Genomic DNA, 27,118 nt, shown 5'->3' on the forward strand with positions numbered 1-27,118 from the left:
ATATCCTGGCAGAACTCCAAAAAATAACTGGGTCTTTTTAGTTGGAAAAAAAAGGGAAAGTTTACCTCCAACTCCCAAAGAAATGAAGCCAAGTTTCTGAAAATTATTGTCACTCTGGATTCCATCTAATCCCAAATATTTTACAATTTGCTCCCCATATGTATTTTACCCATGTTTGGATCCAGTGCTACTATGTTTTGAGTTTTTAATCTCACTCTGTTTTAGCTCCTGTGCATTAGTTCCATACTTTGCTGGCATTTGTAATGAAACCAGTTCTTAAAATGGTGTTAAAATTTTAAACACTACAAGGTAATTGGAGTCATTCCATGTTAACAATGGAAGCCATACTTGAATGAAGTGAGGATGGTGAAATTAGCACTTAGCTGTCTAAACTGCATTCTGTTGTAAACTCAATATTGGGAGCGACCATTTAATCTTAAAAATTACCATTTCCAATCAAGTTTATCTTAGATTATGTATAATGTGCACACTAATACTGTTGAAGTTTCATTTATTTCATAACATTTTTTATTGCATGAGGTTAACAAAGAGTACATTGGAAGGACAACAAAAACAAATATTAACTTAATTGTGCTTTTATTACTACTTTTTGTGACTGCTTAGTCATTGTGTGTGCTTCTTTTAGCTTCTTGAGGCCATGAATAAAGAATCTGGAATCAATCAGACCAGTCTCCAGGTGGATGGAGGAATGACTACTAACAAAATAATGATGCAACTCCAATCAGATATTCTTTGTATACCAGTAGGTAAGGGTGCACAATTCCAAACCTTAAAAAAAATCTGATTTCAAGTACTGAATAATATTCCTCCAGAAGCATAAAATCACAGCGCTTTTGTACTTTCTAAAAGTGAATCATTTGAGGAAAGAACTTGCCTACCTACCCAGAGCTTCAACCTGACAGTTTTTAGTCACCTATTGACACAGCACCACCCTTCCTATTCTCCAATATAGCGCTCAGCAGTCTTCCCAGCCCTGATAAATCTCAATCACCTGGAGGGGAAGGGGCTACACTGTCAGGAAGAAGGAGAAGCATTATTTAGAGGTTAAAGGGGCAGCATTGTCAAGGGCGTGAAGGGGATTCACCGTCGTGGGGGGACTAGTGGAAGCATTGTCAGGAAGGGGCAGCATTTTCAAGTGGGGTGAGGGCATAAGAGCATTGTTTGATGTGAAGGAAGTAATATGTATTGTTGGGGAATGTGTATGGAAGGTGATCATTGAAATGGAGTGGGTAAAAGGTAAGCTTTGTCACTGTTTCAAGGAGGAGAATGAGAATTTTCAATGGGTGACAGTGGAAAGTGATCTCCTGATTGGCTGCTGATCAGAAGATGGGTATATGTTTGACTGGAACCACGAAGTGATTGAGCACAGGGTTAATGGATGTATGGGAATTGACATGGTTTAACCCATTTTGAAAACAGAATTCATACTTAATAGTTAGAACTTGGCATATTGTGGTGTTTCCCTTTTAAGGGTTGCAAAGTTAACATAATTTGCCTCTTTTCAAGCAGATATCTTCTTTTTCATATGAATGTGGTGATAGAGGGTCCATGACTCCAACAGTGCTAAATTCATACTGAAATACATTGAAAACCACTGCAGGTTCTGTTTTTGTTTGGACAAGGAGTGTTTGTGATATCTATATGCGAAATATACTGCACATAGTACTAAAGTCTGATAACTTTTGTGATTGCACTTACATTTACAAACAATGTAGTAATAATCTAAGCATACAGAAAGCAAGTGCAACATATTTGATGTTTTGTTTGTTTCAGTAAAACCAGCTATGGCAGAAACAACTGCTTTAGGTGCTGCTATGGCAGCCGGTGCTGCAGATGGTGTTGGCGTGTGGAGTCTATCTCCTGATGATCTCTCAGCTGTAGCATGGGAGACATTTGAACCTCAGATAGAACCTGCTGGTAAGAAAATATTTGTTATGAAATACTTGTCAGAAAATTCAATGTGTTGAATTTTTTTTGGTTTTTCATTTAACAAAAAGTGAGAGTTATAATCCCATCATTGTTCCTTAAATATAACCAGCAACGTAGTGGACTGGATATTCTGAAGATTGACAGTCACAGTTGGATTGCCAATTCACGCTTTTTTTTATGTTAGAATTAAGATCTACATTTCAAACTGAAAATTTGATCCCAGCTCCTTCAGAAATAGGAAACATAGTGAAAATCAACACAGTTCCCTGATATTGCAGGGTAGTCTGGGGAAGTCTAACCTATGTATGCAACTTTTTGAACCAGCACTCTGGATAAACTGGCAAAGATTATGTACATCAAATACCAGAAGTTTACTGTAGTATCATGACCTTCACAATGTCTGAATAATCAAATAAGGATGCAAGTGAGAAGGCTGTCTGCTGGTAAATGAGCTTGCAGCACAGATCAAAATTGGCAAGTATGACATAGTGGGCATCACTGAGACATGGCTGCAAGGAGATCAGGATTGGAAGCTGAATATTCAAGGATATACATCCTATCAAAAAGGCAGATGGGCAGAAGGGGTGGGGTTGACTTCTTAGTAAGAAATGCAATTAAATCAATAGAAAGAAACAAAGTAGGTCAGATGGTGTCGAATGTGTGTGGGTAGAATTGAGGAACCGCAAAAGGTAAAAAAAAAAAATTGTTGGAGTTATGTACAGGCCTCCAAACAGTATACAGGAGCTGGAACGCAAGATGGACTAGAAGATAGAAAAGATGTGTAAGAAAGGCAAAGTTACAGTAATCATGAGGGATTTCTATATGCTGGTGGACTGGGAAAGTGGATTGCAAGAAAAGGAATGTGTGGAATATCGATGAGATGGCATTTTGGAGTAGCTTGTGGAGCCTACAAGCTGGGTTTAGTGTTGTGCAGTAAGGCAGATTTGATAAGGAAGTTTAACATGAAGGAACCCTTATGAACCTGATCATAATATGATTGAATTTACTCTGCAATTAGAGAGGGAGAAGATGGTATTACAGCTGAATAAAGCAACTACAGAGGCATAAGGGAGGAGCTGGGTAGAATTGACAGAGAGAGGAACCTAGCAGGAAAGACAGTGGAACAGCAATGGCAGGAGTTTCTGGAAGTAATTCAGGAGATACAGCAGAGATAAATCCCAATGAAAAAGAAGCATGGTACAGGGAAAATGAGGCAGTCATGGCTAATGAGGGAAGTCAAGGATAGCATAAAAGTAAAAGAAAGCACGTAGTGCGCGAAAATCAAAACATTACAAAGATCAACAGAGAAACAAAAAAAAAGAAATAAAGAAGGAGAAGATTAAAAATGAGGGTAAGCTAGCCAGTAATATAAAGGAAGACTGTAAGAGTTTCTTTAGATACATAAAGGGCAAAAGAAAGGCAAAAATGGACATTGGGTCACTGGAAAATGGCTGAGGATCTGAATAATTACTTCATATCAGTCTTCACAGTGGAAGACATGACTAATATCCCAAGAATTCAAGAGAGTGAGGGGGCAGAGTTACGTCTGGTGGCCATCACCAAGTAGAATGGCCTGAAGATGGATAAATTACCTGGACCAGAGTTCTAAGGGAGATAGCTGAATGCATTTGTGGTGATCTTTCAGGAATCGCTTGAATCAGGGAGGGTCCCGGAGGACTGGAAAATTTCTAATGTGAGACTTCCTAAAAAGGGAGTAAGACACAAGATAGGAAATTACAGACCAATGAGCCTAACCTCAGTCATGGGTAAGATCCTGGAATCCATTGTAAAGGATGAGATTTCTGAATACTTGGAAGCGCATGGTAAAATAGGACAAAGTCAGCAAGGAGAGGTCATGCCTGACAAATCTGCTAGAATTCTTTGAAGAACTAATGAGCAGGTTAGACCAAGGAGAGCCAATGGATGTTATATACCTGGACTTCAAGAAGGCCTTGGACAAGGGGCCACACAAGAGGCTATTACGTAAGATAAGGGACCATGATGTTAGAGGCAAGGTGCTACCATGGATAAAAGCTTAGCTGTCTGGCAGAAAGCAGAGGGTGGGAATAGAATGGTCCTTCTCAGGATGGCATCACACAAGTGGTGTTCCGCAAGGCTCAGTGTTGGGACCACAACATTTCACTTTATACATTAATGATTTAGATGAAGGAACTGAGGGCATTGTGGCTAGGTTTGCAGATGATACAAAGATAGGTAGAGGGTCAAGTAGCATTGTGGAGGCTGGGAGGCTGCAGAAGGACTTGGATAGGTTAAGAGAGAGGGCAAAGAAGTGGCAGATGGAGTACAATGTGAGAAAGTGTGTGGTCATGCACTTTGGTAGGAAGAATAGAGGCATGGACTATTTTCTAAATGGTGAGAAAATTCAGAAGTCTGAAGTACAGAGAGATTTAAAAGTTCGAGCCAAGGATTCTCTCAAGGTAAACTTGCAGGTTGAGTCAGTAGTTATGAAAGCAAATGCAATGGTGGCATTTATTTTGAGATAACTTGAATATAAAAGCAGGGGATGTACTTCTGAGTCTCTTTAAGGTTTTTATCAGATCACATTTGGAGTATTATACGCAGTTTTTGGCCCCATACCTCAGGAAGGATGCACTTGCTCGAGAGTGTGTTCAGAGGAGGTTCACAAGAATGGTCCCAGCGATGAAAAGCTTTAACCAGTAAGGAACGTTTGAGAATTCTGGGTCTATACTCGGAGTTTAGAAGGATGAGAGGGAATCTCATTGAAACATACAGAATGCTGAATGGCCTGGACAGAGTAGATGTTTCCATTGGTCGGAGGGACTAGGTCTTGAGGGCACAACCTTTGTGTGAAGGGAAGACCTTTCAGAACTGAGATAAGAAGAAACTTCTTCAGCGAGAGAGTGGTGAAGCAATGGAATTCATTGCTACAGAAGACAGTGGAAGCCAGGTCATTGAGTATATTTAAGATGAGATAGATAGGTCTTGAGTATCAAAGGGATCAAGGGTTATGGAGAGAAAGCAGGAGAATGGGGTTGAGAAACTTATCAGCCATGATTGAATGGTCTAATTTCTGCTCCTATGTCTTCTGGTCTAAGTTTTACTTAAGACAAAGTTGCATTATTATTTAAGTGATTTATGCTGTAAATAAAGTATAACAGTGATGTGTATACTCCTGCATTATATTTCTATTAGGTAATATGTGGATCTTTTGATCAACCACAATGTTTGATCAGTCAGCACTCTCCTGGTCCCATAGATGTTGGTTAATAAAAAGTTTGCTGTACCCTGTCCTCGGATTTTAATGTCTAATAGTAGATCCAGAAACTTTGATAGCCGCTGTGAAAGGGTAAAGCTAAGTGTGGGGCTAGGGTGGCAGTAGTGTGAGAGTAGGGTGGGTAATGGTGGCAGATAAGGGATGGGGTGTTTAGGATAGTTTGGGTGGGTATGTGTCAGGGCTGGCAGAGGTGGGGGTTGGGGGCATATCAAAGGTTGGGGGTAAAGCTTGTCAGGACAGATGAGTGAAGGTAGTATCCAGGCCATCTGCGCGGCTGGAGGCTTTTTGAGTCATGGGGTTTCAGACTAGATGTGAGAAGTTAGGTGTCAGGACCAATGGGACTTTAGATTGGTGCAAGATTTGGGATTTCCAAGATGGAGGATGGGAAAAATTTCTGTCTGTAACAGCTGCTCCTTTTTTTGAGGATCTTAGGTGTTGGAGGTGTTTTCCTCAAATTCCAGGAGCAGCAATTACTGTTTTACATGCTGTTGCATTGTCTTGGAACTTCAGAAAAAAAAATCAAAACAACAGCAGTTTTAAAAGGGAGAAGAACAGAGAAAGGAAGCAGATGGTGAGGTCAGTGCAGGAGAGCGAGAGAGAGAGAGAGAAAGAGAGAGAGAGAAAGAAACTGACACCAGAGTGAACCTGCACAGTTACTGCCTTTACTGTTTGAATTCATGTATCGCTGGACATCAGAGTGCGTCTGTGAAAATTAACAAACAGTGAAATTCACAACTAATCTTGGAGGAACTATTTGGGTGAGTTCACAGCACAGAATCAGATAAGTTAATTGTTTTAAGTGGCCTACAGAAACTCTCCAATAGTGAATAGAGTGGGTTTTTTCTTGATTATATGTTTTTTGAGATATGTCTCTTGATTAAACTTAAAATATAAGCCGTAACTATTAATCTAACCTGGGGCAGTGTTTAGTAGAGGAATAAGACGGTGTTATGTTCAGATTGTGAAGGAACAAAAATGGCCTTTAGTGGAGTGATATGTGTTTCTTGTCAGATGTGGGAGTTAAAAGAAAGTTTAAGGGTTTCTGCGGGGTATACTTGCAATAAATAGTAGGTTGCGAATCTTAACAGATCGAATGGATCGGTTGGAGAGACAGTTAGAAGCAATGAGGAAAATGCAGCAGCAACAGTATGTGATGGATGGCAGTTATAGGAAGGGGGGAAAGTCTCAGATACAGTCACATAGATGGGTTAACTCCAGGGAAGGTATGAGAGGTAGATGCCTAGTGCAGGTGTGTTCTGTGGCTATACCCATTTCAAATAAGTATGCTGTTTTGGAAAATGTAGGGGGCGATGGATTCTTAGGGGAACGTAGCACGAACAGCCAAATTTTCGGTATTGAGACAGGCTCTAATGCAATGAGGGATACGTCAGATTCCAAGTCATCAATTGAGTTCTAGGGGATTCTCTGGTCCAAGGTACAGACAGACGTTTCTGTGGCCAGCAGCGAAAAATCAGAATGGTGTGTTGCTTCCCTGGTGCCAGGATCAAGGATGTCTCAGAGGGGTGCAGAATGTTCTCAAGGGGGAGAGGGACCAGAAGAAGTCATTGTCCACATTGGAACAAACGATATAGGAAAGGAAAAGGTTGAGATTCTGAAGGCTGATTTCAGAGAGTTAGGCAGGAATTTAAAAAGGAGGTCCTCAAGAGTAGTAATGTCTGGAATACTCCCAGTGCTACGAGCTAGTGAGGGCAGGAATAGGAGGATAGAACAGATGAATGCGTGGCTGATGAACTGGTGTATGGGAGAAGGTTCACATTTTTGGATCATTGGAATCTCTTTTGGAGTAGAAGTGACCTGTACAACAAGGACAGATTGCACCTTAATTGGAAGGAGACCAACTGGCAGAGAGATTTCCTAGAGCTGCTTGGGACGATTTAGACTAGTAAGATGGGGGGAATGGGGAGACAGTGACGAAAGAGATCAATCTGATACTAGTACAGTTGAGAACAGAAGAGAGTCAAACAGTCAGGGCAGGCAGGGACAGGGTAGGACTAATAAACTGCATTTATTTCAATGCAAGGGGCCTAACAGGGAAGGCAGATGAACTCAGGGCATGGTTAGGAATATGGGACTGGGATATCATAGCAATTACGGGAACATGGTTCAGGGATGGGCAGGACTGGCAGCTTAATGTTCCAGGATACAAATGCGACAGGAAGGATAGAAAGGGAGGCAAGAGAGGAGGGAGAGTGGCGTTTTTGATAAGGGATAGTATTACAGCTGTGCTGAGGGAGGATATTCCTGGAAATATATCCAGGGAAGTTATTGGGTGGAACTGAGAAATAAGAAAGGGATGATCACCTTATTGGGATTGTATTATAGACCCCCTAATACTCAGAGTGAAATTGAGAAACAAACTTGTAAGGAGATCACAGCTATCTGTAAGAATAGTCGGGTGGTTATGGTAGGGGATTTTAACTTTTCAAACATCAACTGGGACTGCCATAGTGTTAAGGGGTTAGATGGAGAGGAATTTATTAAGTGTGTACAAGAAAATTTTCTGATTCAGTATTTGGATGTTCTGACTAGAGAAGGTGCAAAACTTGACCTACTCTTGGGAAATAAGGAAGAGCAGGTGACTAAGGTGTCAGTGGGGGAGCACTTTGGGGCCAGCGACCATAATTCCATTAGATTTAAAATAGTGATGGAAAAGGATAGACCAGATCTAAAAGTTGAAGCTCTAAATTGGAGAGAGGCTAATTTTGATGGTATTAGGCAAGAACATTCAAAAGCTGATTGGGCACAGATGTTCGCAGGTAAAGGGTCAGCTGGAAAATGGGAAGCCTTCAGGAATGAGAATCCAGAGAAAGTATATTTCTGTTAGGGTGAAAGGGAAGGTTGGTAGGTATAGGGAATGCTGGATGACTAAAGAAATTGAGGGTTTGGTTAAGAAAAAGAAGGAAGCATATATAAGGTATAGACAGGATATATCGAGTGAATCCTTAGAAGAGTATAAAGGCAGTAGGAGTATATTTAAGAGGGAAATCAGGAGGCCAAAAAGGGGACAGGAGATAGCTTTGGCAAACAGAATTAAGGAGAATCCAAAGGGCTTTTACAAATACATTAAGGACAAAAGCGTAACTAGGGAGAGAATAGGGCCCCTCAAAGATCAGCAAGGCAGCCTTTGCGTGGAGCTGCAGAAAATGGGGTAGATAGTAAACGAGTATTTTGCGTCAGTATTTATTGTGGAAAAGGATATGGAAGATATGGACTGTAGGGAAATAGATGGTGACACCTTGCAAAATGTCCATATTACATAGGAGGAAGTGCTGGATATCTTGAAACGCATAAAGGTGGATAAATCCCCAGGACCTGATCAGATGTACCCGAGAGCTCTGTGGGAAGCTAGAGAAGTGATTGCTGGGCCTCTTGCTGAGATATTTGTATCATCTATAGTCACAGGTGAGGTGCCAGAAGACTGGAGGTTGGCTAACGTGGTGCCATTGTTTAAGAAGGGTGGTAAGGACAAGCCAGGGAACTATAGTCCAGTGAGCCTGACATTGGTGGTGGGCAATTTGTTGGAGGGAATCCTGAGGGACAGGATGTACATGTATTTGGAAAGGCAAGGACTGATTAGGGATAGTCAGCATGGCTTTGTGCATGGGAAATCATATCTCACAAACTTGATTGAGTTTTTTGAAGAACTAACAGAGGATTGATGAGGGCAGAGCAGTGGATGTGATCTATATGGACTTCAGTAAAGCGTTCAACAAGGTTCCCTATGGGAGACTGGTTAGCAAGGTTAGATCTCATGCAATACAGGGAGAACTAGCCATTTGGATACAGAACTGGCTCAAAGGTAGAAGACAGAGAGTGGTGGTGGAGGGTTGTTCTTCAAACTGGAGGCGTGTGACCAGTGGAGTGCCACAAGAATTGGTGCTGGGCAATCTACTTTTTGTCATTAACATAAATGATTTGGATGCGTGCATAAGAGGTACAGTTAGTAAGTTTTCAGATAACACCAAAATTGGAGGTGTAGTGGACAGCGAAGAGGGTTACCTCAGATTACAACAGGATCTGGACCAGATGGGCAAATGGGCTGAGAAGTGGCAGATGGAGTTTAATTCCGATAAATGTGAGGTTCTGCATTTTGGGAAAGCAAATCTTAGCAGGACTTATACACTTAATGTTAAGTCCTAGGGAGTGTTGCTGAACAAAGAGACCTTGGAGTGCAGGGTCATAGCTCCTTGAAAGAGGAGTTGCAGGTAGATAGGATAGTGAAGAAGGTGTTTGGTATGCTTTATTTTCTTGGTCAGAGTATTGAGTACAGGAGTTGGGAGGACATGTTGCAGCTGTACAGGACATTGGTTAGGCCACTAGTGGAATATTGTGTGCAATTCTAGTCTCCTTCCTATCGGAAAGATGTTGTGAAACTTGAAACGATTCAGAAAAGATTTACAAGGATGTTGCCAGGGTTGGAGGATTTGAGCTATAGGGAGAGGCTGAACAGAAAATGTGTTGCTGGAACAGCGCAGCAGGTCAGGCAGAAGGGCTTATGCCCGAAACGTCGATTCTCCTGTTCCCTGGATGCTGCCTGACCTGCTGCGCTGTTCCAGCAACACATTTTCAGCACTGATCTCCAGCATCTGCAGACCTCACTTTCTCCTCGAAGAGGCTGAACAGGCTGGGGCTGTTTTCCCTGGAGCATCGGAGGTTGAGGAGTGATCTTATAGAAGTTTACAAAATTATGAGGGGCGTAGATAGGATAAATAGACACAGTCTTTCCCCTGGGGTTGGGGTGTCCAGAACTAGAGGGCATAGGTTTAGGGTGAGAGGGGAAAGATATAAAACAGACTGAAGGGGCAACTTTTTCACACAGAGGATGGTACGTGAATGGAATGAGCAGCCAGAGGAAGTGGTGGAGACTGGTTCAATTGCGACATTTAAAAGGCATTTGGATGGGTAAATGAATAGGAAGGGTATATGAATAGGAAGGGTTTGGAGGAATATGGGCCGGGTGCTGACAGGTTGTGATATCTGGTTGGCGTGGATGGGTTGGACTGAAGGGTCTGTTTCCATGCTGTACATCTCTATGACTCTATTTCAGGTGTGTGGATAGTTGTGCTTTAAGGTTTTCTTGGCAGCTGGGGTGCGAATTGGTACCAGGTGGGGAGAAGTGGTTAGGGCATGTTGAGGTGAACAGCAGGTTTTCAAACTGGCCAAAGGTGAGATGACAGTATCAGTAAGTGAGTGGGTCTCTGTTGTTCTGAAGTGGTGGGAAGGAGTTGAGGTTGATGTTGTGGATTGGTGGTCAGCTCCAGGGGGTTGGTGTTTCATTGGTGTGGGATGAGGTTGGATGCTGCTGGGGCCTGGGAGATGTAAGAGGATGGGCAAGGTGTAGTTTGGGGAAGTGTGGTAAATTGGGGATTCAACTTGATGTTTACCCAAGAGTTAGACTTGCTATTTTATTATCTTCCTGGTAACTAGTAACTTAATGGAATCAAAACCCTCTGAATTCTCCCATTTCAAATGGTTTTCTTTGCAGCATTATAGATACAGGGAAATTGCTAAGCAGAATCTTAATTTTCTGGGCATTACCCATGGAGTCTCCTGCTACTGGAATTCCAAAAGGTCCCAACAGGCAATTAATTTTGCACTGCTCCCATGTCTATCTATCCATTGAAATATTTGGGCCATTGTATTCCTTAGCTGGCATACCAAAAGAAAAAACAAGAAACTGTTAATAATAAAGACCTTTTTAGAATATATAATACCTGATGGTCAGTTTCTCAGACTTATTCTTACTGACTTGTGCAGGATGCATTTACTTGAACAATGAAAGAAGACAAATAATATTTAAGAGTTTAGTACCATGGTAAAGTAAAATTAAAATAGTATTCCACCAACACCTAAATTTTTATAAAATCTTAAAGTCCAAGAAACAATTTCCAAGTGGATATTAATTCTGTCACTCAAAAACATTTTTCTAAAACTTTCCCTGCCATTGATGTTAGACTCACTGGCCTGCAGTTCTCTTATGACTATCCTTGAATAATGGTGTCACTTCATCTCTCTTCCAGTTATCTGGCACTTTTCTTATGGTCATAGAAGATTTGAAAATTAACATTAGGTCCCCTGAAATCTCCTTCCTTGCTTACCGCAATAGCCTGGGATACATTTCATCAGGGCCTGGAAGTTTCTCCAGTTTTAAGTCTGCTAAAACAGCTAATATCTTTTCCCTTTCAATGCTAATTTTTTGAAATTTTTCACAGTCCACCTCCCTGATTTCTATACCTGCACCATTGTTCTTGATTATAAATACTGATGCAAAGTACTCATTCAAACCATCTTCTGGCTTCATATACAACTTGCCAGTTTAGACCTTAATGGTCCTATTCTTTCCTTGATTATTCTCTTGCACTAAATATATTTATAAATGACCTTCTGTATTTTACTTTATTTTACCCATTAGTGTTTTTTTTTGTGTACCTGTTCTTCACTCTCCTAATTTCTTTTTAAAGTAGGTCTCCTGCTTGCACTTTTTATGCATCTCAAGCCCACATTCTTTTTTTAGTTCTTTGTGTCTGCCATAAGCTGCCTTTTTTTTAATTATCCATTCATGTTTATTCCTCAATAATCAGGGTTCACTGGATCTGTTGGTTCCCACCCTTTGCTTTTGTGGGAACTTGTTCTCGCTACTTTATTTTTGTATAACTCTCACTGGTCTATCTGCCTATTCCTATACTAGCTAACTCAGTGAATTCTTGTTGCAGATCACCATCCCTGTTTTTTTCCTTACGTCATTGTACGAAGGTTTACCATGATCTCTGACTGGTTGCCATCCCCCTTTAGAATGCCATGCAGCTTTCAGTGACATCCTTGACCCTAGCTCCAAGAATGCAACAAACAGCTACATTCTACCCCTTACACTGAGTCACCTCTACTATTATTGCTGTTTCTCTGTTTCTCCCCACCTTTGACTTGTGTACCTTGCCTCTCGCTTCAGTCCTCAGAGAAACCATGACCATTTTCCAACAAAGATATTATTGAGGGAGATGGACTCTGGAACTTTACCTTGCCTCCTTTCTTTTTATCTGGTGATCACCCATTCTTTCTCTGATTTCACTTCCTTAAACAATAGAGTGTCCCCATCTTAAACGTGCTATCCATTTGACTCCCAGCCTCTTCAATGCATCACTGTGCCTACCCTTGACATTCAAATTCTGATGCTCAGCACTAAAGCTGTTCAAACTGATGGTATTTCCTGCAAATATGGTCATCCAGACTTCCAAGAGCGCATAAAACCTTTCACAAAAGCAATACACTGGACTTGAGCTTATTTGCCATATCTGAAGTTAATTTATACTTAACTAAAAGATTAAGCCAAGTAAAAAGAGAAAGAAAAGTTTTTGTTTCTTGCAATATTAACTCTAAATTGTAGATGAGTAGAATTCTATAAACTTTTCACCCTGACTAACATCAGCTTCCTGGCCTGTGCCGATATCATAAGTATGAAAATTCTGAATATCATACCTGAATTGATGAAGTTTGCAGTAGAATCTCCCACCCTACATCGAAAAATACCAGGACCTACTCAGCCACATAGTCTCATCTTGGCTTCTTTGTGCCAATCTGTTCAAGGGTTATGGACAGGTGTAAGGAGCACCATGAGAGTGGATAAAGCAATCCTTTTTCCCTGAAAGAAAGAGTATGGAGGTAAGGATTTCCCAGTTGGGGTCCTTATTAGTTGGTTGAGGTCAGTGGTGCAGAGCATTTGACCCCATGCTCCTTCAGACCTCTCAAGCCCATATTCAGCAAGGAGTCCTGTGTTTGTTTCTCATTTCTGCCTCCCAGGTGAAAGAACAGGCAAATTTAGGTAATGATTGTCTTCTCAGTGAGGTATAGTGCATTGTTCCAATTCACACTGCTAACCTTAAGTGGTTTGGAAGACCAGGTAAAGACAAGAAATAGCAACAATGGTCCACCAAATAGATTTTTACAACAGTCAGGAATAGCTGGCATTGGTAACCCTTGTTAGTCTAACTTTAAAACTGCATAATTGTTAATTGAATTTAAATTGAACCATTTGCCATTGTGGGATTTGAAACCCTGACCCCAGAGATTAGCTTGAGCCTCTGGATTACTTGATATTACCACTATTTGACTGGTTATTGGATTACTGACATTACCACTTTGCTGTTCTCTCTCCAGTAGTTTCAGGAAAGCTTGTGAAGGGTGGTGAAACTGAAAAGTTACTGGAAAAACTAGCTAACCTGATTAACCAATTTTTGTTTTTTTTTCATAAGCATACTACTTGATGTTTTAATTAAAGATGTAGTGTATCCACAGTCAGAAACTCAGTCATTTAATTTAAAAAAATGATATTGGAGCATAAAATTAAACAGGAAAACCTCATGGTAGTTAGAAATGAAGGAAAGAAGACTAAATTAAAAATTCAAAGAAAAGGTGTGAACAAGGGAATGAAAAGTTAGCAATACCGGCAGTAAACATTAATGATGAAAATAAAGGAAAAACATGCTTTGAGGGAGAGTGGAACAACTGTGTTCAGTGCTGATACTGTACAGCTACAAAGAAGGGGCTGTGGAGCTAAATATGAAAACTTCAAAATGAAATTCCTAGAAAGGAATTAGGCTAAATAATAAATTGATAAAATTGTGAATCAGATAAAAAGAAGTGTCAAAACCTTTTTCTTAATGGAGTTTTTAAAGTAGTTAAAACAGATTTTACTTGACAGAAAAATGAATTGCTTGCATAAAAGGCAATCATATTAAATGTGTCTCTTGATAAAGAAACCTAAAAAGTTTAATCATGAAGAAGATTTCAAAGTTAAGAATGATCCTGAATTTATACAAGTTGAGGTAAATTCAATTGTTGTGAAGAACAACTGAGATATTTGGATTTTTCAAGTCTGAAACATTAAAAATGCATTTTTGGAAGAAGATGGAGATCAAAAGTTCAAAACCAAATCAAGTACTCTGTGGGGAAACTAGGGAAGCTATTGCTGGGCCCGTTGCTGAGATATTTGTATCATTGATAGACACAGGTGAGATGCTGAAAGCCTGGAGGTTGGCTAATGTGATACCTCTATTTAAGAAAGATGGTAAGGACAAGTCAGGGAACTGTAGACCAGTGAGCCTGATGTCGGTAGTGGGCAAGTTGTTGGAGAGGATCCTTACGGACAGGATTTACACATATTTGGAAAAAGGCAAGGACTGATTAGAGATAGTCAGCATGGTTTTATGCATGGGAAATCATGTCTCACAAACTTGATTGAGCTTTTTGAAGAAGTAACAAAGGACTTATGAGGGCAGAGCAGTGGACATGATCTATATGGACTTCAGTAAGGCATTCAACAAAGTTGCCTGTGGGAAACTAGTTACCAAGGTTAGATTTCATGGAATACAAGGAAAACTAACTATTTTGATACAGAACTGGCTCGAAGATAGAAAACAAAGGGTGATAGAGGGTTATTTTTCAGACTGGAGTGCCACAGGATCGGTGCTGGGTCCACTACTTTTCATCATTTATATAAAAGATTTGGATGTGAACGTAGGACATATAATTAGTAAGTTTGCAGATGACACCAAAATTGGACAGCAAAGAACGTTACCTCAGATTCCAATGCAATCTTGATCAGATGGGCCAATGCGCTGAGGAGTGGCAGATAGAGTTTAATTTAGATAAATGTGAGCTGCTGCATTTTGGAAAAGCAAATCAGAGTAGGACCTATACACTTAATGGTAACATCCTAGGGTGTGTTGCTGAACAAAGAGACCATGGAGTGCAGATTCATAGTTCCTTGAAAGTAGAGTCACAGGTAAATAAGATAGTGAAGAAGGCGTTTGGTAGGCTTTCCTTTATTGTTCAGAGTATTGAGTACAGGAGTTGGGACGTCATGTTGCAGCTGTACAGGACATTTGTTAGACCACTTTTAGAATATTGCATCAATTCTGGTTTCCTTCCCATCGGAAAGATGTTGTGAAACTTGAAAGCGTCAGAATAGATTTACAAGGGTGTTGCCAGGGTTGGAGGATTTGAGCTATAGGGAGAGGCTGAATAAGCTGGGGCTGTTTTCCCTGGAGCATTGGAAGCTGAGGGTGACCTTATAGAGGTTTATAAAATCATGAGGCACATGGATAGGGTAAATAGACAAAGTCCTTTCCCTGGGGTCGAGGAGTCCAGAACTAGAGAACATAGGTTTTAGGTGAGAGGGGAAAGATATAAAAGGGGCAACTTTTTCATTCAAAAGGTGGTATGTGTATGGAATGAGCTGCCAGAGAAAGTGGTGGAGGCTGGTACAATTGCAACATTTAAAAGGCATCTAGATGGCTGTATGAATGGGAAAGGTTTAGAGGGAAATGGGCCAAGTGCTGGCAAATAAGACTATATTAGGTTGGGATATCTGGTAGGCATAGATGAGTTGGACCAAAGGGTTTGTTTCTGTGCTGTACATCTGTGTGACTGTATAAGTATTTCACGGCCTGCTTCAAAAAGTGAAATTCCTGAAGACAATTTACTCTGAACCTTTAAAGGAAACTGCTGTAACAGAGGGTAAAAAGCAGTGTGACATGGAATTTTTTCTTGAATTCCAATTCAAAACCAACAACACCCAGAAAGTAAATGGCTTCTTTCATTCAGCGATGTTGTACTTTGCAAAATTAACCATTAAAAAAAGTTCATCCAATACATTTGTTTCCATCACAAGGGTCAAGTCTATACACAATCTAAAGCAGATTTTTAATGACAATATGAAGAATTAAAAACTCTGGCACAATCTGCTAATCAAATACTAAAGACTTATTTGGCGGAGTTTGTTGGTACAGCCATCACACTAAAAAAAGTGCATGTTGGCATTGTCCAAAATATTTAATGGCTGGAGAGCAATCTCACTTGGCAGCTGGAGATCCTATGGCAGCCCCATGTCACTCCATTTAGGAGAGACCTGCCACGTCATGTGCCAGCTATCAAGAGCTGCCAGCCATTAGAGGCTAGATATTCTATTGAACAATGGTAGCACTAGGGAGAGACAGCCAACTAAGAAATAAGATCATGAATTGTCAAAAGCCAAAGATGAATGAAGATAGACGGGTTTCACTCTGGGTGAGCTATGGTGGAAGAGCTGATTGGTACAGTAGCAGGGACAGGACAAGGTTTGGCTCTCAGTGGTTGCTCCCATCTGAATGCCTGTTCTCTCAGTCAAGCACGTATTGTCTTTGAATGAGAGAGGGCAAACAAACAGACTCTGATTAAAATATAGAGTCAAAGGAAAATAGAATTGCAACCTCAGTCAGATCAGCCATGACCTTATTTAATGGTGGAACAAACTTAAGGTGCGAAAGATCTACCATTTTTCTTAATTTGAATATTTGTTATTCTTGCCAGCCACTGGGTTAATACCAGTAAAGCTCTTAAGTTGATATTAATTAGCAGTAAAGTGGGAATAGTGACCTTGGGTATTCCCATCATGGACTAAATTGGGATGGTGTGGGAAGGAGGTAGCATCCTTACTTCTCTCTAATGAATTGCCTTCTTAACCACCAGTTCACGATGAGGAAGGGTATTAATTCCTACCGAATGTGACTGCAGTTCCCTTTTCAAAAGCTTAAAGAATAAAAGCCAGCAACGATGTCTTAAAGTCAGAGAAACAGATTAAGTTTTGTTAAATTTTGAAATAACTTTATATATTTGTGATTAAACTTGTTTTGTAAATACGATACACATCTGTTGTCTGTGTAAAATATCATAATGTTGTATGCTCTGTTAATAATGTTAAAAATCGAAAAGGGTGACGTTGGAAAAGCACAGCAGGTCAGGTAGCTTCCAAGGAGCAGGAGAGTTGGTGTTTCAGGCATAAACCCTTCATCTGGAATAATGTTAAGAACCTATTTCAAACACAGTCATAAGAGAATCCTTATCAGAGTAAAGCTCTCTTTTTCCAAGGAAATGCAAAGTATATGATCAAGAAAATATGTAACATCTTTGAGAAGCACTGAAGAAATTTCACAATTGCGAAGGGATCAATTGCGATTTTCTTTAAGAAGAAGAAATGCTGATCCATGTAACCAGAGCTCACAGGAAGTAAATGTAGCCAGGCACAAAGAGCTACAAACAGAGGAGTTAGAGGACAAAAGCAAGGATATAGACAGAAAATTCTTGAGGATAGGAAGCAAGTCACTCTCAGACAGAGGTCAGTTTTTCTGTATGGCTAAAAAGGTTCAATACCTGGAAAGCTGAGTGAATATCTTGAAGATGTTAAAGAGCTGGATGTTTTTTTCAGAAGTGGTCAAAATGGGGTATTTGTCGGTTGGTGGAAAAGAAACTGGAAAACTACACCCTCAGGTCTGTTGTAACAATTTGGAGAAAAGATTTGTGTTCTGTACCATGTTAATAATGATGGTACCCCCATGATCTTGAATGTGAAAGCTGTTGTCTAATAGGACACCCAATCTACCCGTATGAGTAAAGAACAATGTATGTTTGAAACTTTTTGGTTGCATAATGCTACATGTGCTGAAGGGGAATGCATGTGATTGGGTAAATGTATTTTTGTTATATCAATTATTTAAAGTTAAATTTATTTTGAAGTACTATTTCCCATTAATTCACGTGATTGGTATTGATTTTGTTTAATTTTGTAGTAAAATCCACAGAAAGTTGCAACATAATGACAATGTCTTCATTTGGTGGTTTTCAGTAATTCTAGGGGGACATATTGATAGGTGATGATCATTGATTACCACCCAGAACTTAAAAGGTCAATTTGTTTAAGGTATTTTTACTGAGCTGGATAGAGGTCAACTAGTCAAAAAATGATCACTTCATTCCATAATTGTTTTGGGAATACTAATAAAAGTGTCTATCATAGTTTTGAGTATGTTCGCCAAACTGGGAAGTTGATTTGCAGATGTTTTGTTCTCTGTCTAGGTAACATCGTCAGTGCTTTAGAGCCTCCTGTGAAATGCTGATGTATTGTGTCTTCTGGAATGTATTTGGTTCAGTTCCTACTACTTCCAGTTGTTCTTTGTACTTTATATTGGGTCTAGTTTTATGTGCTTGTTGATGGAATCCGTGCATGAGTGTCATGTTTCTAGAAATTCTCTGGCTGTTCTCTATTTGGCTTGTCCTATGATCTAATGTCTACAAATAATCATTTAAAAATAATATTTAGATTACCTAATGAGCATAATTTTTAAATCTTCAGAAAGTAACCAACGTTTTGCTAAGTGGAAGCTAGCTGTTGAAAAATCACGAGGCTGGGAAAACACAGAAAATGATGGCAGTGGTAAGAATTAATTTTACAATGGTTATGGTGAATACTGAGCAAGATTGTGGCAAAACACACAAAGACATTGACATGGTCAAATATTCAGCATTTCGCAGTGAGACCATCCTGATGCAGCTGACTCCAGGAAATTACCTTGGAAACTGAAACATCCAGTGGACAATTCCCCTGTGTCTGGAACCTTCTGACAAAGCTCTTAAAAGTTGGAGAATTCAAAGTTTCAATCCATTTAAACTTAATAATCACCCCCAAGAAAAGTGAGAAAATTTAAAAACCTACTGTAATTGTTCAGTAACTATTAAACTGTGTCCCCAACGTATTGACACCCGGCACCCGGCCCCACACTCAATACAACCGTTGACCTGAAACTCCAATCCCTGACACCCGACTTCACCACCAGAGCACAGTTTTTAATCCATTGACCAACATTATCTCCAAGAAAGTGAGGAATCTTGTATCCTGGAATTCTGTGATTTTTGTTTATTTTATATGTACTGAATTGTTGGTCCATATTGTTGATTTGTTTTTAATTTATCAGTATGTGTTTGGGTGTCTTTTTTTTGTTTTCTACTTCCTTTCACTCCAGCAATGTATGAACTTTACACCTCAAACAGGTTTGCTTTTGGAATTTAGAAAAGGAGCACTTGTTGAATCAAGTTCTTCCTATATTGAGTTTGCAATATAACAGAATGAAAGTCATTACCTTTAATGTATAGAGTTGTTTACAAAGTAAATACTATGTGGTGTAATAAATGGACAATGTCTATTTTTGCACCCAGTTCCAGAAAAAAAACTTACACTGTAACAAGTAAATTGCCAGCCTATTGACCTTCCTATCATTCATGTTCATATCTGTTGATGATGTTTTGGATAAACACAAATTTAAATGGTGCTTTACGCCTGAAGCTATGAGAATGTCAAGATGTAGTGACTAATTCCTCATAAAGTAATTTGTTCAAACCCATATATGTGTTCAAACCTATTCCTATAGTAAGCATAGGCTCAGATTTTATATTTACAATAGTGACAAATTAGTAAATTTCACTGTTGTTACAACTGAAAGACTGGCAGGAATGGGATAGTTGGTGTAAATCATCACCTATTTCTTGGTGGGGCATACTATCGAACTCCCTACAGGTAGCAACCTTTAGAAAGTACTTCAAAAAGAGCTTCCCCTTTTATGCTGTACTTGTCTCTGTGGGAAAGCATCATGAAAAGATATGCCTTGATCCATCTGGTTCAATTATGCCCTTGCAAGCCTTCCTTGGTCTGACCAACATATGACGTCAGGCCCAAAACAATGTGGTCAACTCTTAACTCCCCTCTGAAAACACTGAGCATACTCAATTATACCAAACTGCTAAGAAATCTGAAAAAAGGAATGCAATCAGACCTAACATCTGACACTGACCCAGGCACCAGAATCGGCAATCGCAAACTCAGTTCTGTCGATCCTGCAAAGTCCTTCTCACTAACATCTGAGAGCTCGCGTCAAAATTAGGCCAGCTATAGCACAGACAGGTCAAGCACAGCCTGACATTGTCTGTAAGGTATTATTCTGTGAATATGACTATGTCCCTGACACCACCAACACTGTCCCTAGCCATGTGCTGCGTCATCAGCAGGACAGACCCACCAAAGGTGATAGCACATCGTCTACTGTTGGGAAGGGGTTACCATGGGAATCCTCAATATTGACTGCAGATACCATGAAATCTTATGGCATCAAATCAAACATAGGCAAGAGAACCTGTTGGTTACCACACCTCACCCTCCCCAGCTGATGAATCATTGCTCCACCACTTGGACGAAGCATTCACAATGGCAAGGGTGCAGAATGTATTCTGGGTGGGGAATGTCAATGTCAATCATCAAGATGTGACACATTAGCACCAGTACTGACTGGATTGCAATGTTCTCAAGGGCATAGTTGCAAGTGTGGGTCTGCAATAGGCGATGACGGAGCTAACAAGAGGGAAAGAATACTTGACCTCATCCTCACCAATTTGCTTGCTGCAGACCACATACAGATGAGCCATGATGTTGTTGAATAGGAGAGCAAGCTCAAAGGATCAAATAGCTTCCACCTGGCCCAAAATCCAATGTTCCCATTCCCTGTGAAATCAAATGTGACATAATGAGGGCAAAAATATCACACATAATATATTGTCCACACGGATGTTATCTTGAAAGTATATGGAATTAAATGCTATTCAGGATGTCTACCAATGTATTGGTGATAGTACAAATTGTTACTAATGAAGAGCCACATTCAAGTCATAGTGGAAGAAGGTGGCAAAGTGATGTGTGGTTAGCTGCATCAACTGGAGATAAATTGAAAGATGAATGGGCCACTGTTCTGAATTTTTGTAACAATACCAGCAATTGCTATTTACAAAGTAACCCAGATTTTTTAATTCAGTAAGATGGATTGTGAAATGATTAGCTTCTGCTCTGTTTTGTGATCTGTGATAGCAATTTGGTGGTCATTTAATATTTTTGGGTCTTTATTCCTGACTTCCTAATTTTATTTCTATGTTTTGCTTTGTGCTTTCTGGTGGGTGGATGTATCTGTTATAGTATGCATTTTATTATCGACCAAAATGTCTGTGCCCTAGAGGAAGAAAGAGTATTTAATGCTGAAGGTGACAATGCTAGAAAATGTAACCCAGATAACTCTTAAGGGAACATATGCTTCTGCATTTGGGGTTTCCTACGCATCTGTTTTGGGTTGTAGAGAGAGCACATAATCTCTGTAAGAACATTACATCCCACTCATGTTAATACAGTAAACAGTCTGACAATTTCGATAGTGAGTAGCTATGCTGGGAATTTTGTAATGTTCCAAAGGAGTATTAATTAACTGGTCTGTCTGTATTATTAATTGAACTCTGAGGGGCAAAACACAGGCCATAATTCTTCCACTGTGCTTGAGTCAACTCTGCATGTTAGTACCTTGCCAGAGATGGTGAAACCTCACCTTTAAGCATATGCTGTTGGTTTTAGGTGGTTAAACATTCATCATAACTCTGTATATTTGTAAGTGCTGGAGAAATTGACTTGACCCTCTGCAACAAAACAATCTGGATTAGGGAAGCATGCATGCTTCATATTGTGCTGATAAAACTCTAATATAGATAATTTAATGGCTTGATTGAGGACTCAACATAATGATGAATATCTACATTTATCAGTCAGCTTGGGATCCTCTTGTGGCGCAGAGGTAATGTCCCTCACCCTGAGCCTAGAAATCCGAGTTCAAGTACTATGTGTTCCAAAGGTGTGCAATTATATCTGAGTCCAAAACACATTCACTATGTAATTCACTGTTTTTCTTTTCTTTCTAGGCACTGGAGAATGCTGATAGAAGCAACATAACTGGATAAAAAGATACAGTGTAGTGCTTGAAATGCTTGAGAATTCTACATTTAAAAAATGAATTACCAGCATTATTTCCTTATTAAAAGTATGCCTTGTGGTGTCTGGGCATACAGCTTTAATTGAAAGTGCCTTTTTCAGTATGATCACAACACAATAATATAAGTACATATTTCAGAACACACAAAAAATAAGTTATTGAAATAGGAATTGCAATGGAAAATCAAATGTGGTGAAGCAAATTCAAAGAAACTCATTATGGAGTTACCAAATGTACTGTCTATTCTTTAACATTCAGGATTTGCAATTTTGCACATACAAACTGTGACTCTACTTCACTGACTGCTTTGGTGCCTGATTCTTTCCAGAAGCTATTGATTATAATTGGATTAAATTGCAGCAGTAGATTATTTTCTTGATTTGCTAAAGCACCCTTGCTGAAAAGGATAAGGAATAAGGATAGCATTAAATGCCAGTTCAATAAAAGGCCAGTTTGGAAGTAAGAATATGGAGATACTCAGCAATACCCACTTCCCACAAATGAATTTTTAAAAACTAGATAGAAAGATAGAATGAGCAAGACAAAAGAATAGTATAGATGCTGACTGTAAAATTAAAGTATATCTTGAAATTATCTACAGGATTAATTTAAAGGCAGGAACATGCTACCACAGTTACTTCTGAGACTATTAAAAAGTAATGTGATTTGGAACAAATTAATTTTCTTTCAAAACGTCGATAAAAACTTGTTAATTGGCACATATATAATTATTACAAGTTAGTCTTTCTTAATACAAATTAAGCATTTACTTTTGAGCAGAATTGAAACAATTTACTCAATTGGGGGTTCTCAACTAGATTTCTATGGTATGTAGGTTTCAAAGAAAATCCTGTACATCTTACAAATATCAAAATTATGCCAATCAAAATCCAAGTTGGGACAAATGGCTGGGATGCATTTTCTATGAAGGAATGTCCAATGATTATGTATCAAAGCTGGCAGTTTCTCTGTAGTTGCACAGATTTGGCTGAAGTGTAAAGAGAGAGCATAAGGGAAGAGAACAGAGGCAATTGGTGTTGGATACACAGACAGAGCGATTGATTGTGGGGCATGTGTGGATATGGAACTTAAAACATCATGGCCATGTTTGTAAAATGGTTACTTATGATGTTTCAGAAGCAGAAATTAGCAAAGGCTAAGCTTGTGCTGGATGATTAAAGCTATTCCACAAAATACCACAATTTATTTTAAGTGTGCATGGAATTTCTATGTGCAACTGTGATTTAACCCTGGTCAAGACAGACCTTGTCATAATTGCTGTGCAACTCAATAGATTCAGTCATTGTTGCAGATTTTGAAATGTACTGTATGACTTTATAATTCCATAAGTGAATTTGTAAGAGTGGGAGCAATACAGTAGATTAACTGTCTGCCCTGCAATTGGAAATTAAAATTGTGATCAGTCATATTTATACAGTATATACATTTTTGAAAAATGCTTATTTAGGTGCAAAGAACTTGCACATTGGAAGGATGATTACATGAGATTTTTCTGGTTAATCAGCAAATGAAGAAGACAGAATTGCAATCCCAAAAAGGGAAAGACTGGAGGATAACAGGTTGTAAATAAAACAAAAAGTAATATATATTTTTAATTTTTTAGATTGAAAAATAATAATTTCTTACAGGTGGAATGTCTTAATTCAGGGTTGGAGTTGAATTGGGGGTATAGGTGATGTTCAGAAACACAAAGGTTTGAGGGACTCTGAACCAGATAATCCAAGTTAATGACTTCTAAGTACTTGAGTGACTTTAAAAACATGTTAACAACAATCTGATGGGTTTTAGAAAATTGCACATTTGGTTTCACCTTATTTTCTCCAAACTTTAATTAAAAGCAGCGGGAAAAGTCATCAAAGTCTATGCAAAGAGTTAATTACCTTTTTTTTCAGGATTCAGTCTTTTACTGTTATAAACTATATTTGCAGGTCATATAATGCCAGCAAATTAGAATTCTTTAATCTCAACAGTGAACCTGAAATCTAACAAAGACTCAAGAACATGAAGTTATAATTATGTGGCACAGATTTAATTTATTTTGGATTATAGGACTTTTGATCAATTATGGCAGAAGATACAATAATAATTGATTTGTGATGAAAGCACAGATTATCATACTTCTAAAAATGCTCCCCACAAGTGAATAAAACAGTAAATATACAAAATCTGAAATACTTACCTGCTTCAAAACTTTACCTCTAACTGCAGGGAATCAGATAGCTCATTTAGCTGGTTTGTGTTGAAGGGTGACAGCAACAGCATGGGTTAAATTCTCACATCAGCTGATGTCATTGTGAAGGTTTCACTTTCTCCACCTCACCTAAGGTGACCCTCAGGTTAAACTCATCACTGATTGTCTCTTTCTATGTGAGAGTAGCCCCGTGGTCTTCTGGAATAATGACAATTTTACCTTTACTTTTATATATAACTGCACACTGCTGAAAAGCTTCATGTTGGCAATCAATTGCACAGGTAAAATTGTGTCTGAATAAAAATATTAAATAGCTGTTAGGCTGACACTGACTGAGCGGCCGTTTTATAATCCCAATTGAATCTGGAATTGCCACAAACAGCAAAACCTATGAGAACAAAGTAACTTTACTTCCTGCAGTCATAAAGTAATAGTGTATGTGTTACCTATAAAATTAGTATAGGTTTGATGGGAAAAATCCTTTGATATATCTTGTCAGGTGCCAAAAAGGTAGGTGTCCTTTTCACCTCTCTGTGCTTCACGGTGCAATTACAAATCCAGTCAAACAGTAAGATGCATTTTTTTCTCATTGTTTTTCAAACTTCTAGTGAGTGGTCAGAAGCTTCAAATTTCATCAACAACATTCTCATGCCAGAACCCTAGCATCACTTTAGATTTAAAGAATCCTGCTTGCTGGAAGTTGGATCTTGGGAGAGTACAGTTCATTATATAGTTAAAGATTTACATTTAGCCTTATGACTTCACAACAAATTAGAAATGAATTAATCCAACTGATGCTACTTCTCAGGAGTACAAGTTTGATTTAAGAATATTTCATTGAATTTCCTTCTGGAATTGCTTAAGCTACTATAAAATTATCCAACAATACCAGAGTCAGTACTCTACATGCATGATAAGGTACTGTGCAACTGAGTCTCATAATTCAAGTGAACCTACAGTCAGGATTATCCAATGAATATGGTAACTATGAATACATATGAATGATGCAGTGTTGAGAGGTGTGAATTAGCATGCTTTTTTCAAAACGCTTTAAAGGAATGAATAGAATAGGGATTACTCAAAACAAAATATTCATTTAAATTACCTATTCTGAAATAAACCTAAGTGAAAATGGGGGAAGATTAATTTTTAAAGAGGAAAATGTAATTATTAGTTAAAATAGTTACATTGATCTTAAATGTTTATTTGAGATGCTGATTTCAATGTACAAATATTTTATTTTAAGCTTGTATTGATTAATTTCATGAAATATTTAATAAAAATGTAGTTCTTCACTTCTGTGTTATTCATTTCACAATTTTGCTGTTAATGGAAATCATAATCTCTACTCAACATGGTTGAAAAGGCACATTTCTGTGGCTGTAAAAGCAAATGTGCTACTTAAAATCTGGCTTAATTTGTCTTCTTAGATTTTGACATTTATGTTCATAATATTATTAAATATTTCATTTCCATAAACTTTGTCACAAGGAGAATTATGAATTCCTTTTTGTCAGTGTTATATTTTTTATTTTGTATTTTTTGTTTATTCTCCAAATCAAAGCAGCAAGTTGTAATTTAATTTCTTTATTTCATTTCAGCTAAAGTTTCATTATACTGTCAGTTTCTGCTGTGTTGTTTTAACAGCTCATTTTGGAATCAAAATAAAATATTCCAGTGTACTTCATTCTTGTGTACAATGCCACAACAGATAGGCTTTTTAAAATTTTGTCTATGTGCTCATTGTTTTCTGAAGTATTTTATTGTCCTCATGATTAGATTAATTTTTTTTAATTGAATTGTGCCAGTATGTTCATTTATAATGAATGTAGCAGGGTTAAAGCATTCCTCTACACGCACAAAGAATGTGCTATCTTGCAAAAAGTTTACATTTGCATCATTCAAGAAACCCATGGGTGCTGCAACTAGTAAAAAAGGAAATTTAACTCTATCTTAGATACTCTAAACCATCCATTTATCTGAACTGATGTTAAGTGTGATTTGTTGGAGAAATTGAATTGATTCATTTTCTACATTTGGACAAAACATTTTGTCTGCCAAGACTGACTCAGTGACATCCCAATGGAACTGCCTTCCAATATGAACAACTGTTGCTGGGAGCAGATAACCCATGATTGAGTGTAGTCTCATGTGTACCTAAAAGCCTCAGGAATAGTACTATATGCCTACTTAATTTGAGGCCAATGTCTGACAAAATAATTATATATCTCACATAATATTAAATAGCTTGTAGAAATATTTCTGGTTAATTAAGACTGAGCCTAACGTTTGCTGAAGACCTCATGTGGACATCCTTCCGCATTTGATGTCAGCTCGAATTAATACCAAGAAGAAGAATTGATGGCAGTAAATCTACCAAATGCATCTCAGCTGGTTCCAGAGAGCAAACAGGATAGATAAAGAGGAAGAAGTGGATGGAATATATTTTGAATTTTCAGAAGGTGTTTGATAAGGTACTTGATAAGAGCCTATGATGTTGGATTTAGTATATCAACATGATTAGAGGATTGGCTAATTAGTAGAAGACAAAGAATTGGAATAAAGGAGGCATTTTCAGGAATCAAACCCTGCAACGAGTGGAATGTCACAAGAACCAATGCAGGGGGCATAATTTACAATATATATTACTGACTTGGATGTGGAAAGTAAAACGTACATAGCCAACTTTGTGGATGACACAAAATTACTGGAAAGGCAAGTGGTGAGGATTAGATTACTTAGTGTGGAAACAGTCCCTTCAGCCCAACAAGTCCACACCGACCTGCCGAAGCGCAACCCACCCAGCCCCATGCCCCTACATTTACCCCTTCACCTAACACTGCGGGCAATTTAGCATGCCAATTCACCTAACCTGCACATTTTTTTTTGGATTGTGGGAGGAAACTGGAGCACCTGGAGGAAACCCACGCAGACACGGGGAGAATGTGCAAACTCCACACAGAGTTACCTGAGGCAGGAATTGAACCCGGGTCTCTGGCGCTGTGAGGCAGCAGTGCT

General features: G+C 38.8%; 1 protein-coding gene across 2 annotated transcripts in view; it reads left to right on the top strand.

Moving 5' to 3' along the window:
- LOC122555077 (glycerol kinase) overlaps window positions 1-25,395 on the top strand; it is a 109,587-nt gene extending 84,192 nt beyond the window's left edge. For both annotated transcript variants that reach the window (XM_043700744.2, XM_043700743.2), the window contains exons 16-19: window positions 647-767; window positions 1,795-1,938; window positions 18,390-18,470; window positions 21,818-25,395. In XM_043700744.2, coding sequence (XP_043556679.1) covers window positions 647-767; window positions 1,795-1,938; window positions 18,390-18,470; window positions 21,818-21,834 — 363 coding nt within the window. In that variant the 3' untranslated portion in view covers window positions 21,835-25,395. The remainder of the gene's footprint in view (window positions 1-646; window positions 768-1,794; window positions 1,939-18,389; window positions 18,471-21,817) is intronic.
- The last annotated feature ends 1,723 nt before the right edge of the window (window positions 25,396-27,118 follow it).

Source organism: Chiloscyllium plagiosum, unplaced genomic scaffold (assembly GCF_037043375.1).
Source record: "Chiloscyllium plagiosum isolate Xiang-an unplaced genomic scaffold, Cpla_swu_hap1 HiC_scaffold_12, whole genome shotgun sequence".
Classification (NCBI taxonomy): domain Eukaryota; kingdom Metazoa; phylum Chordata; class Chondrichthyes; order Orectolobiformes; family Hemiscylliidae; genus Chiloscyllium; species Chiloscyllium plagiosum.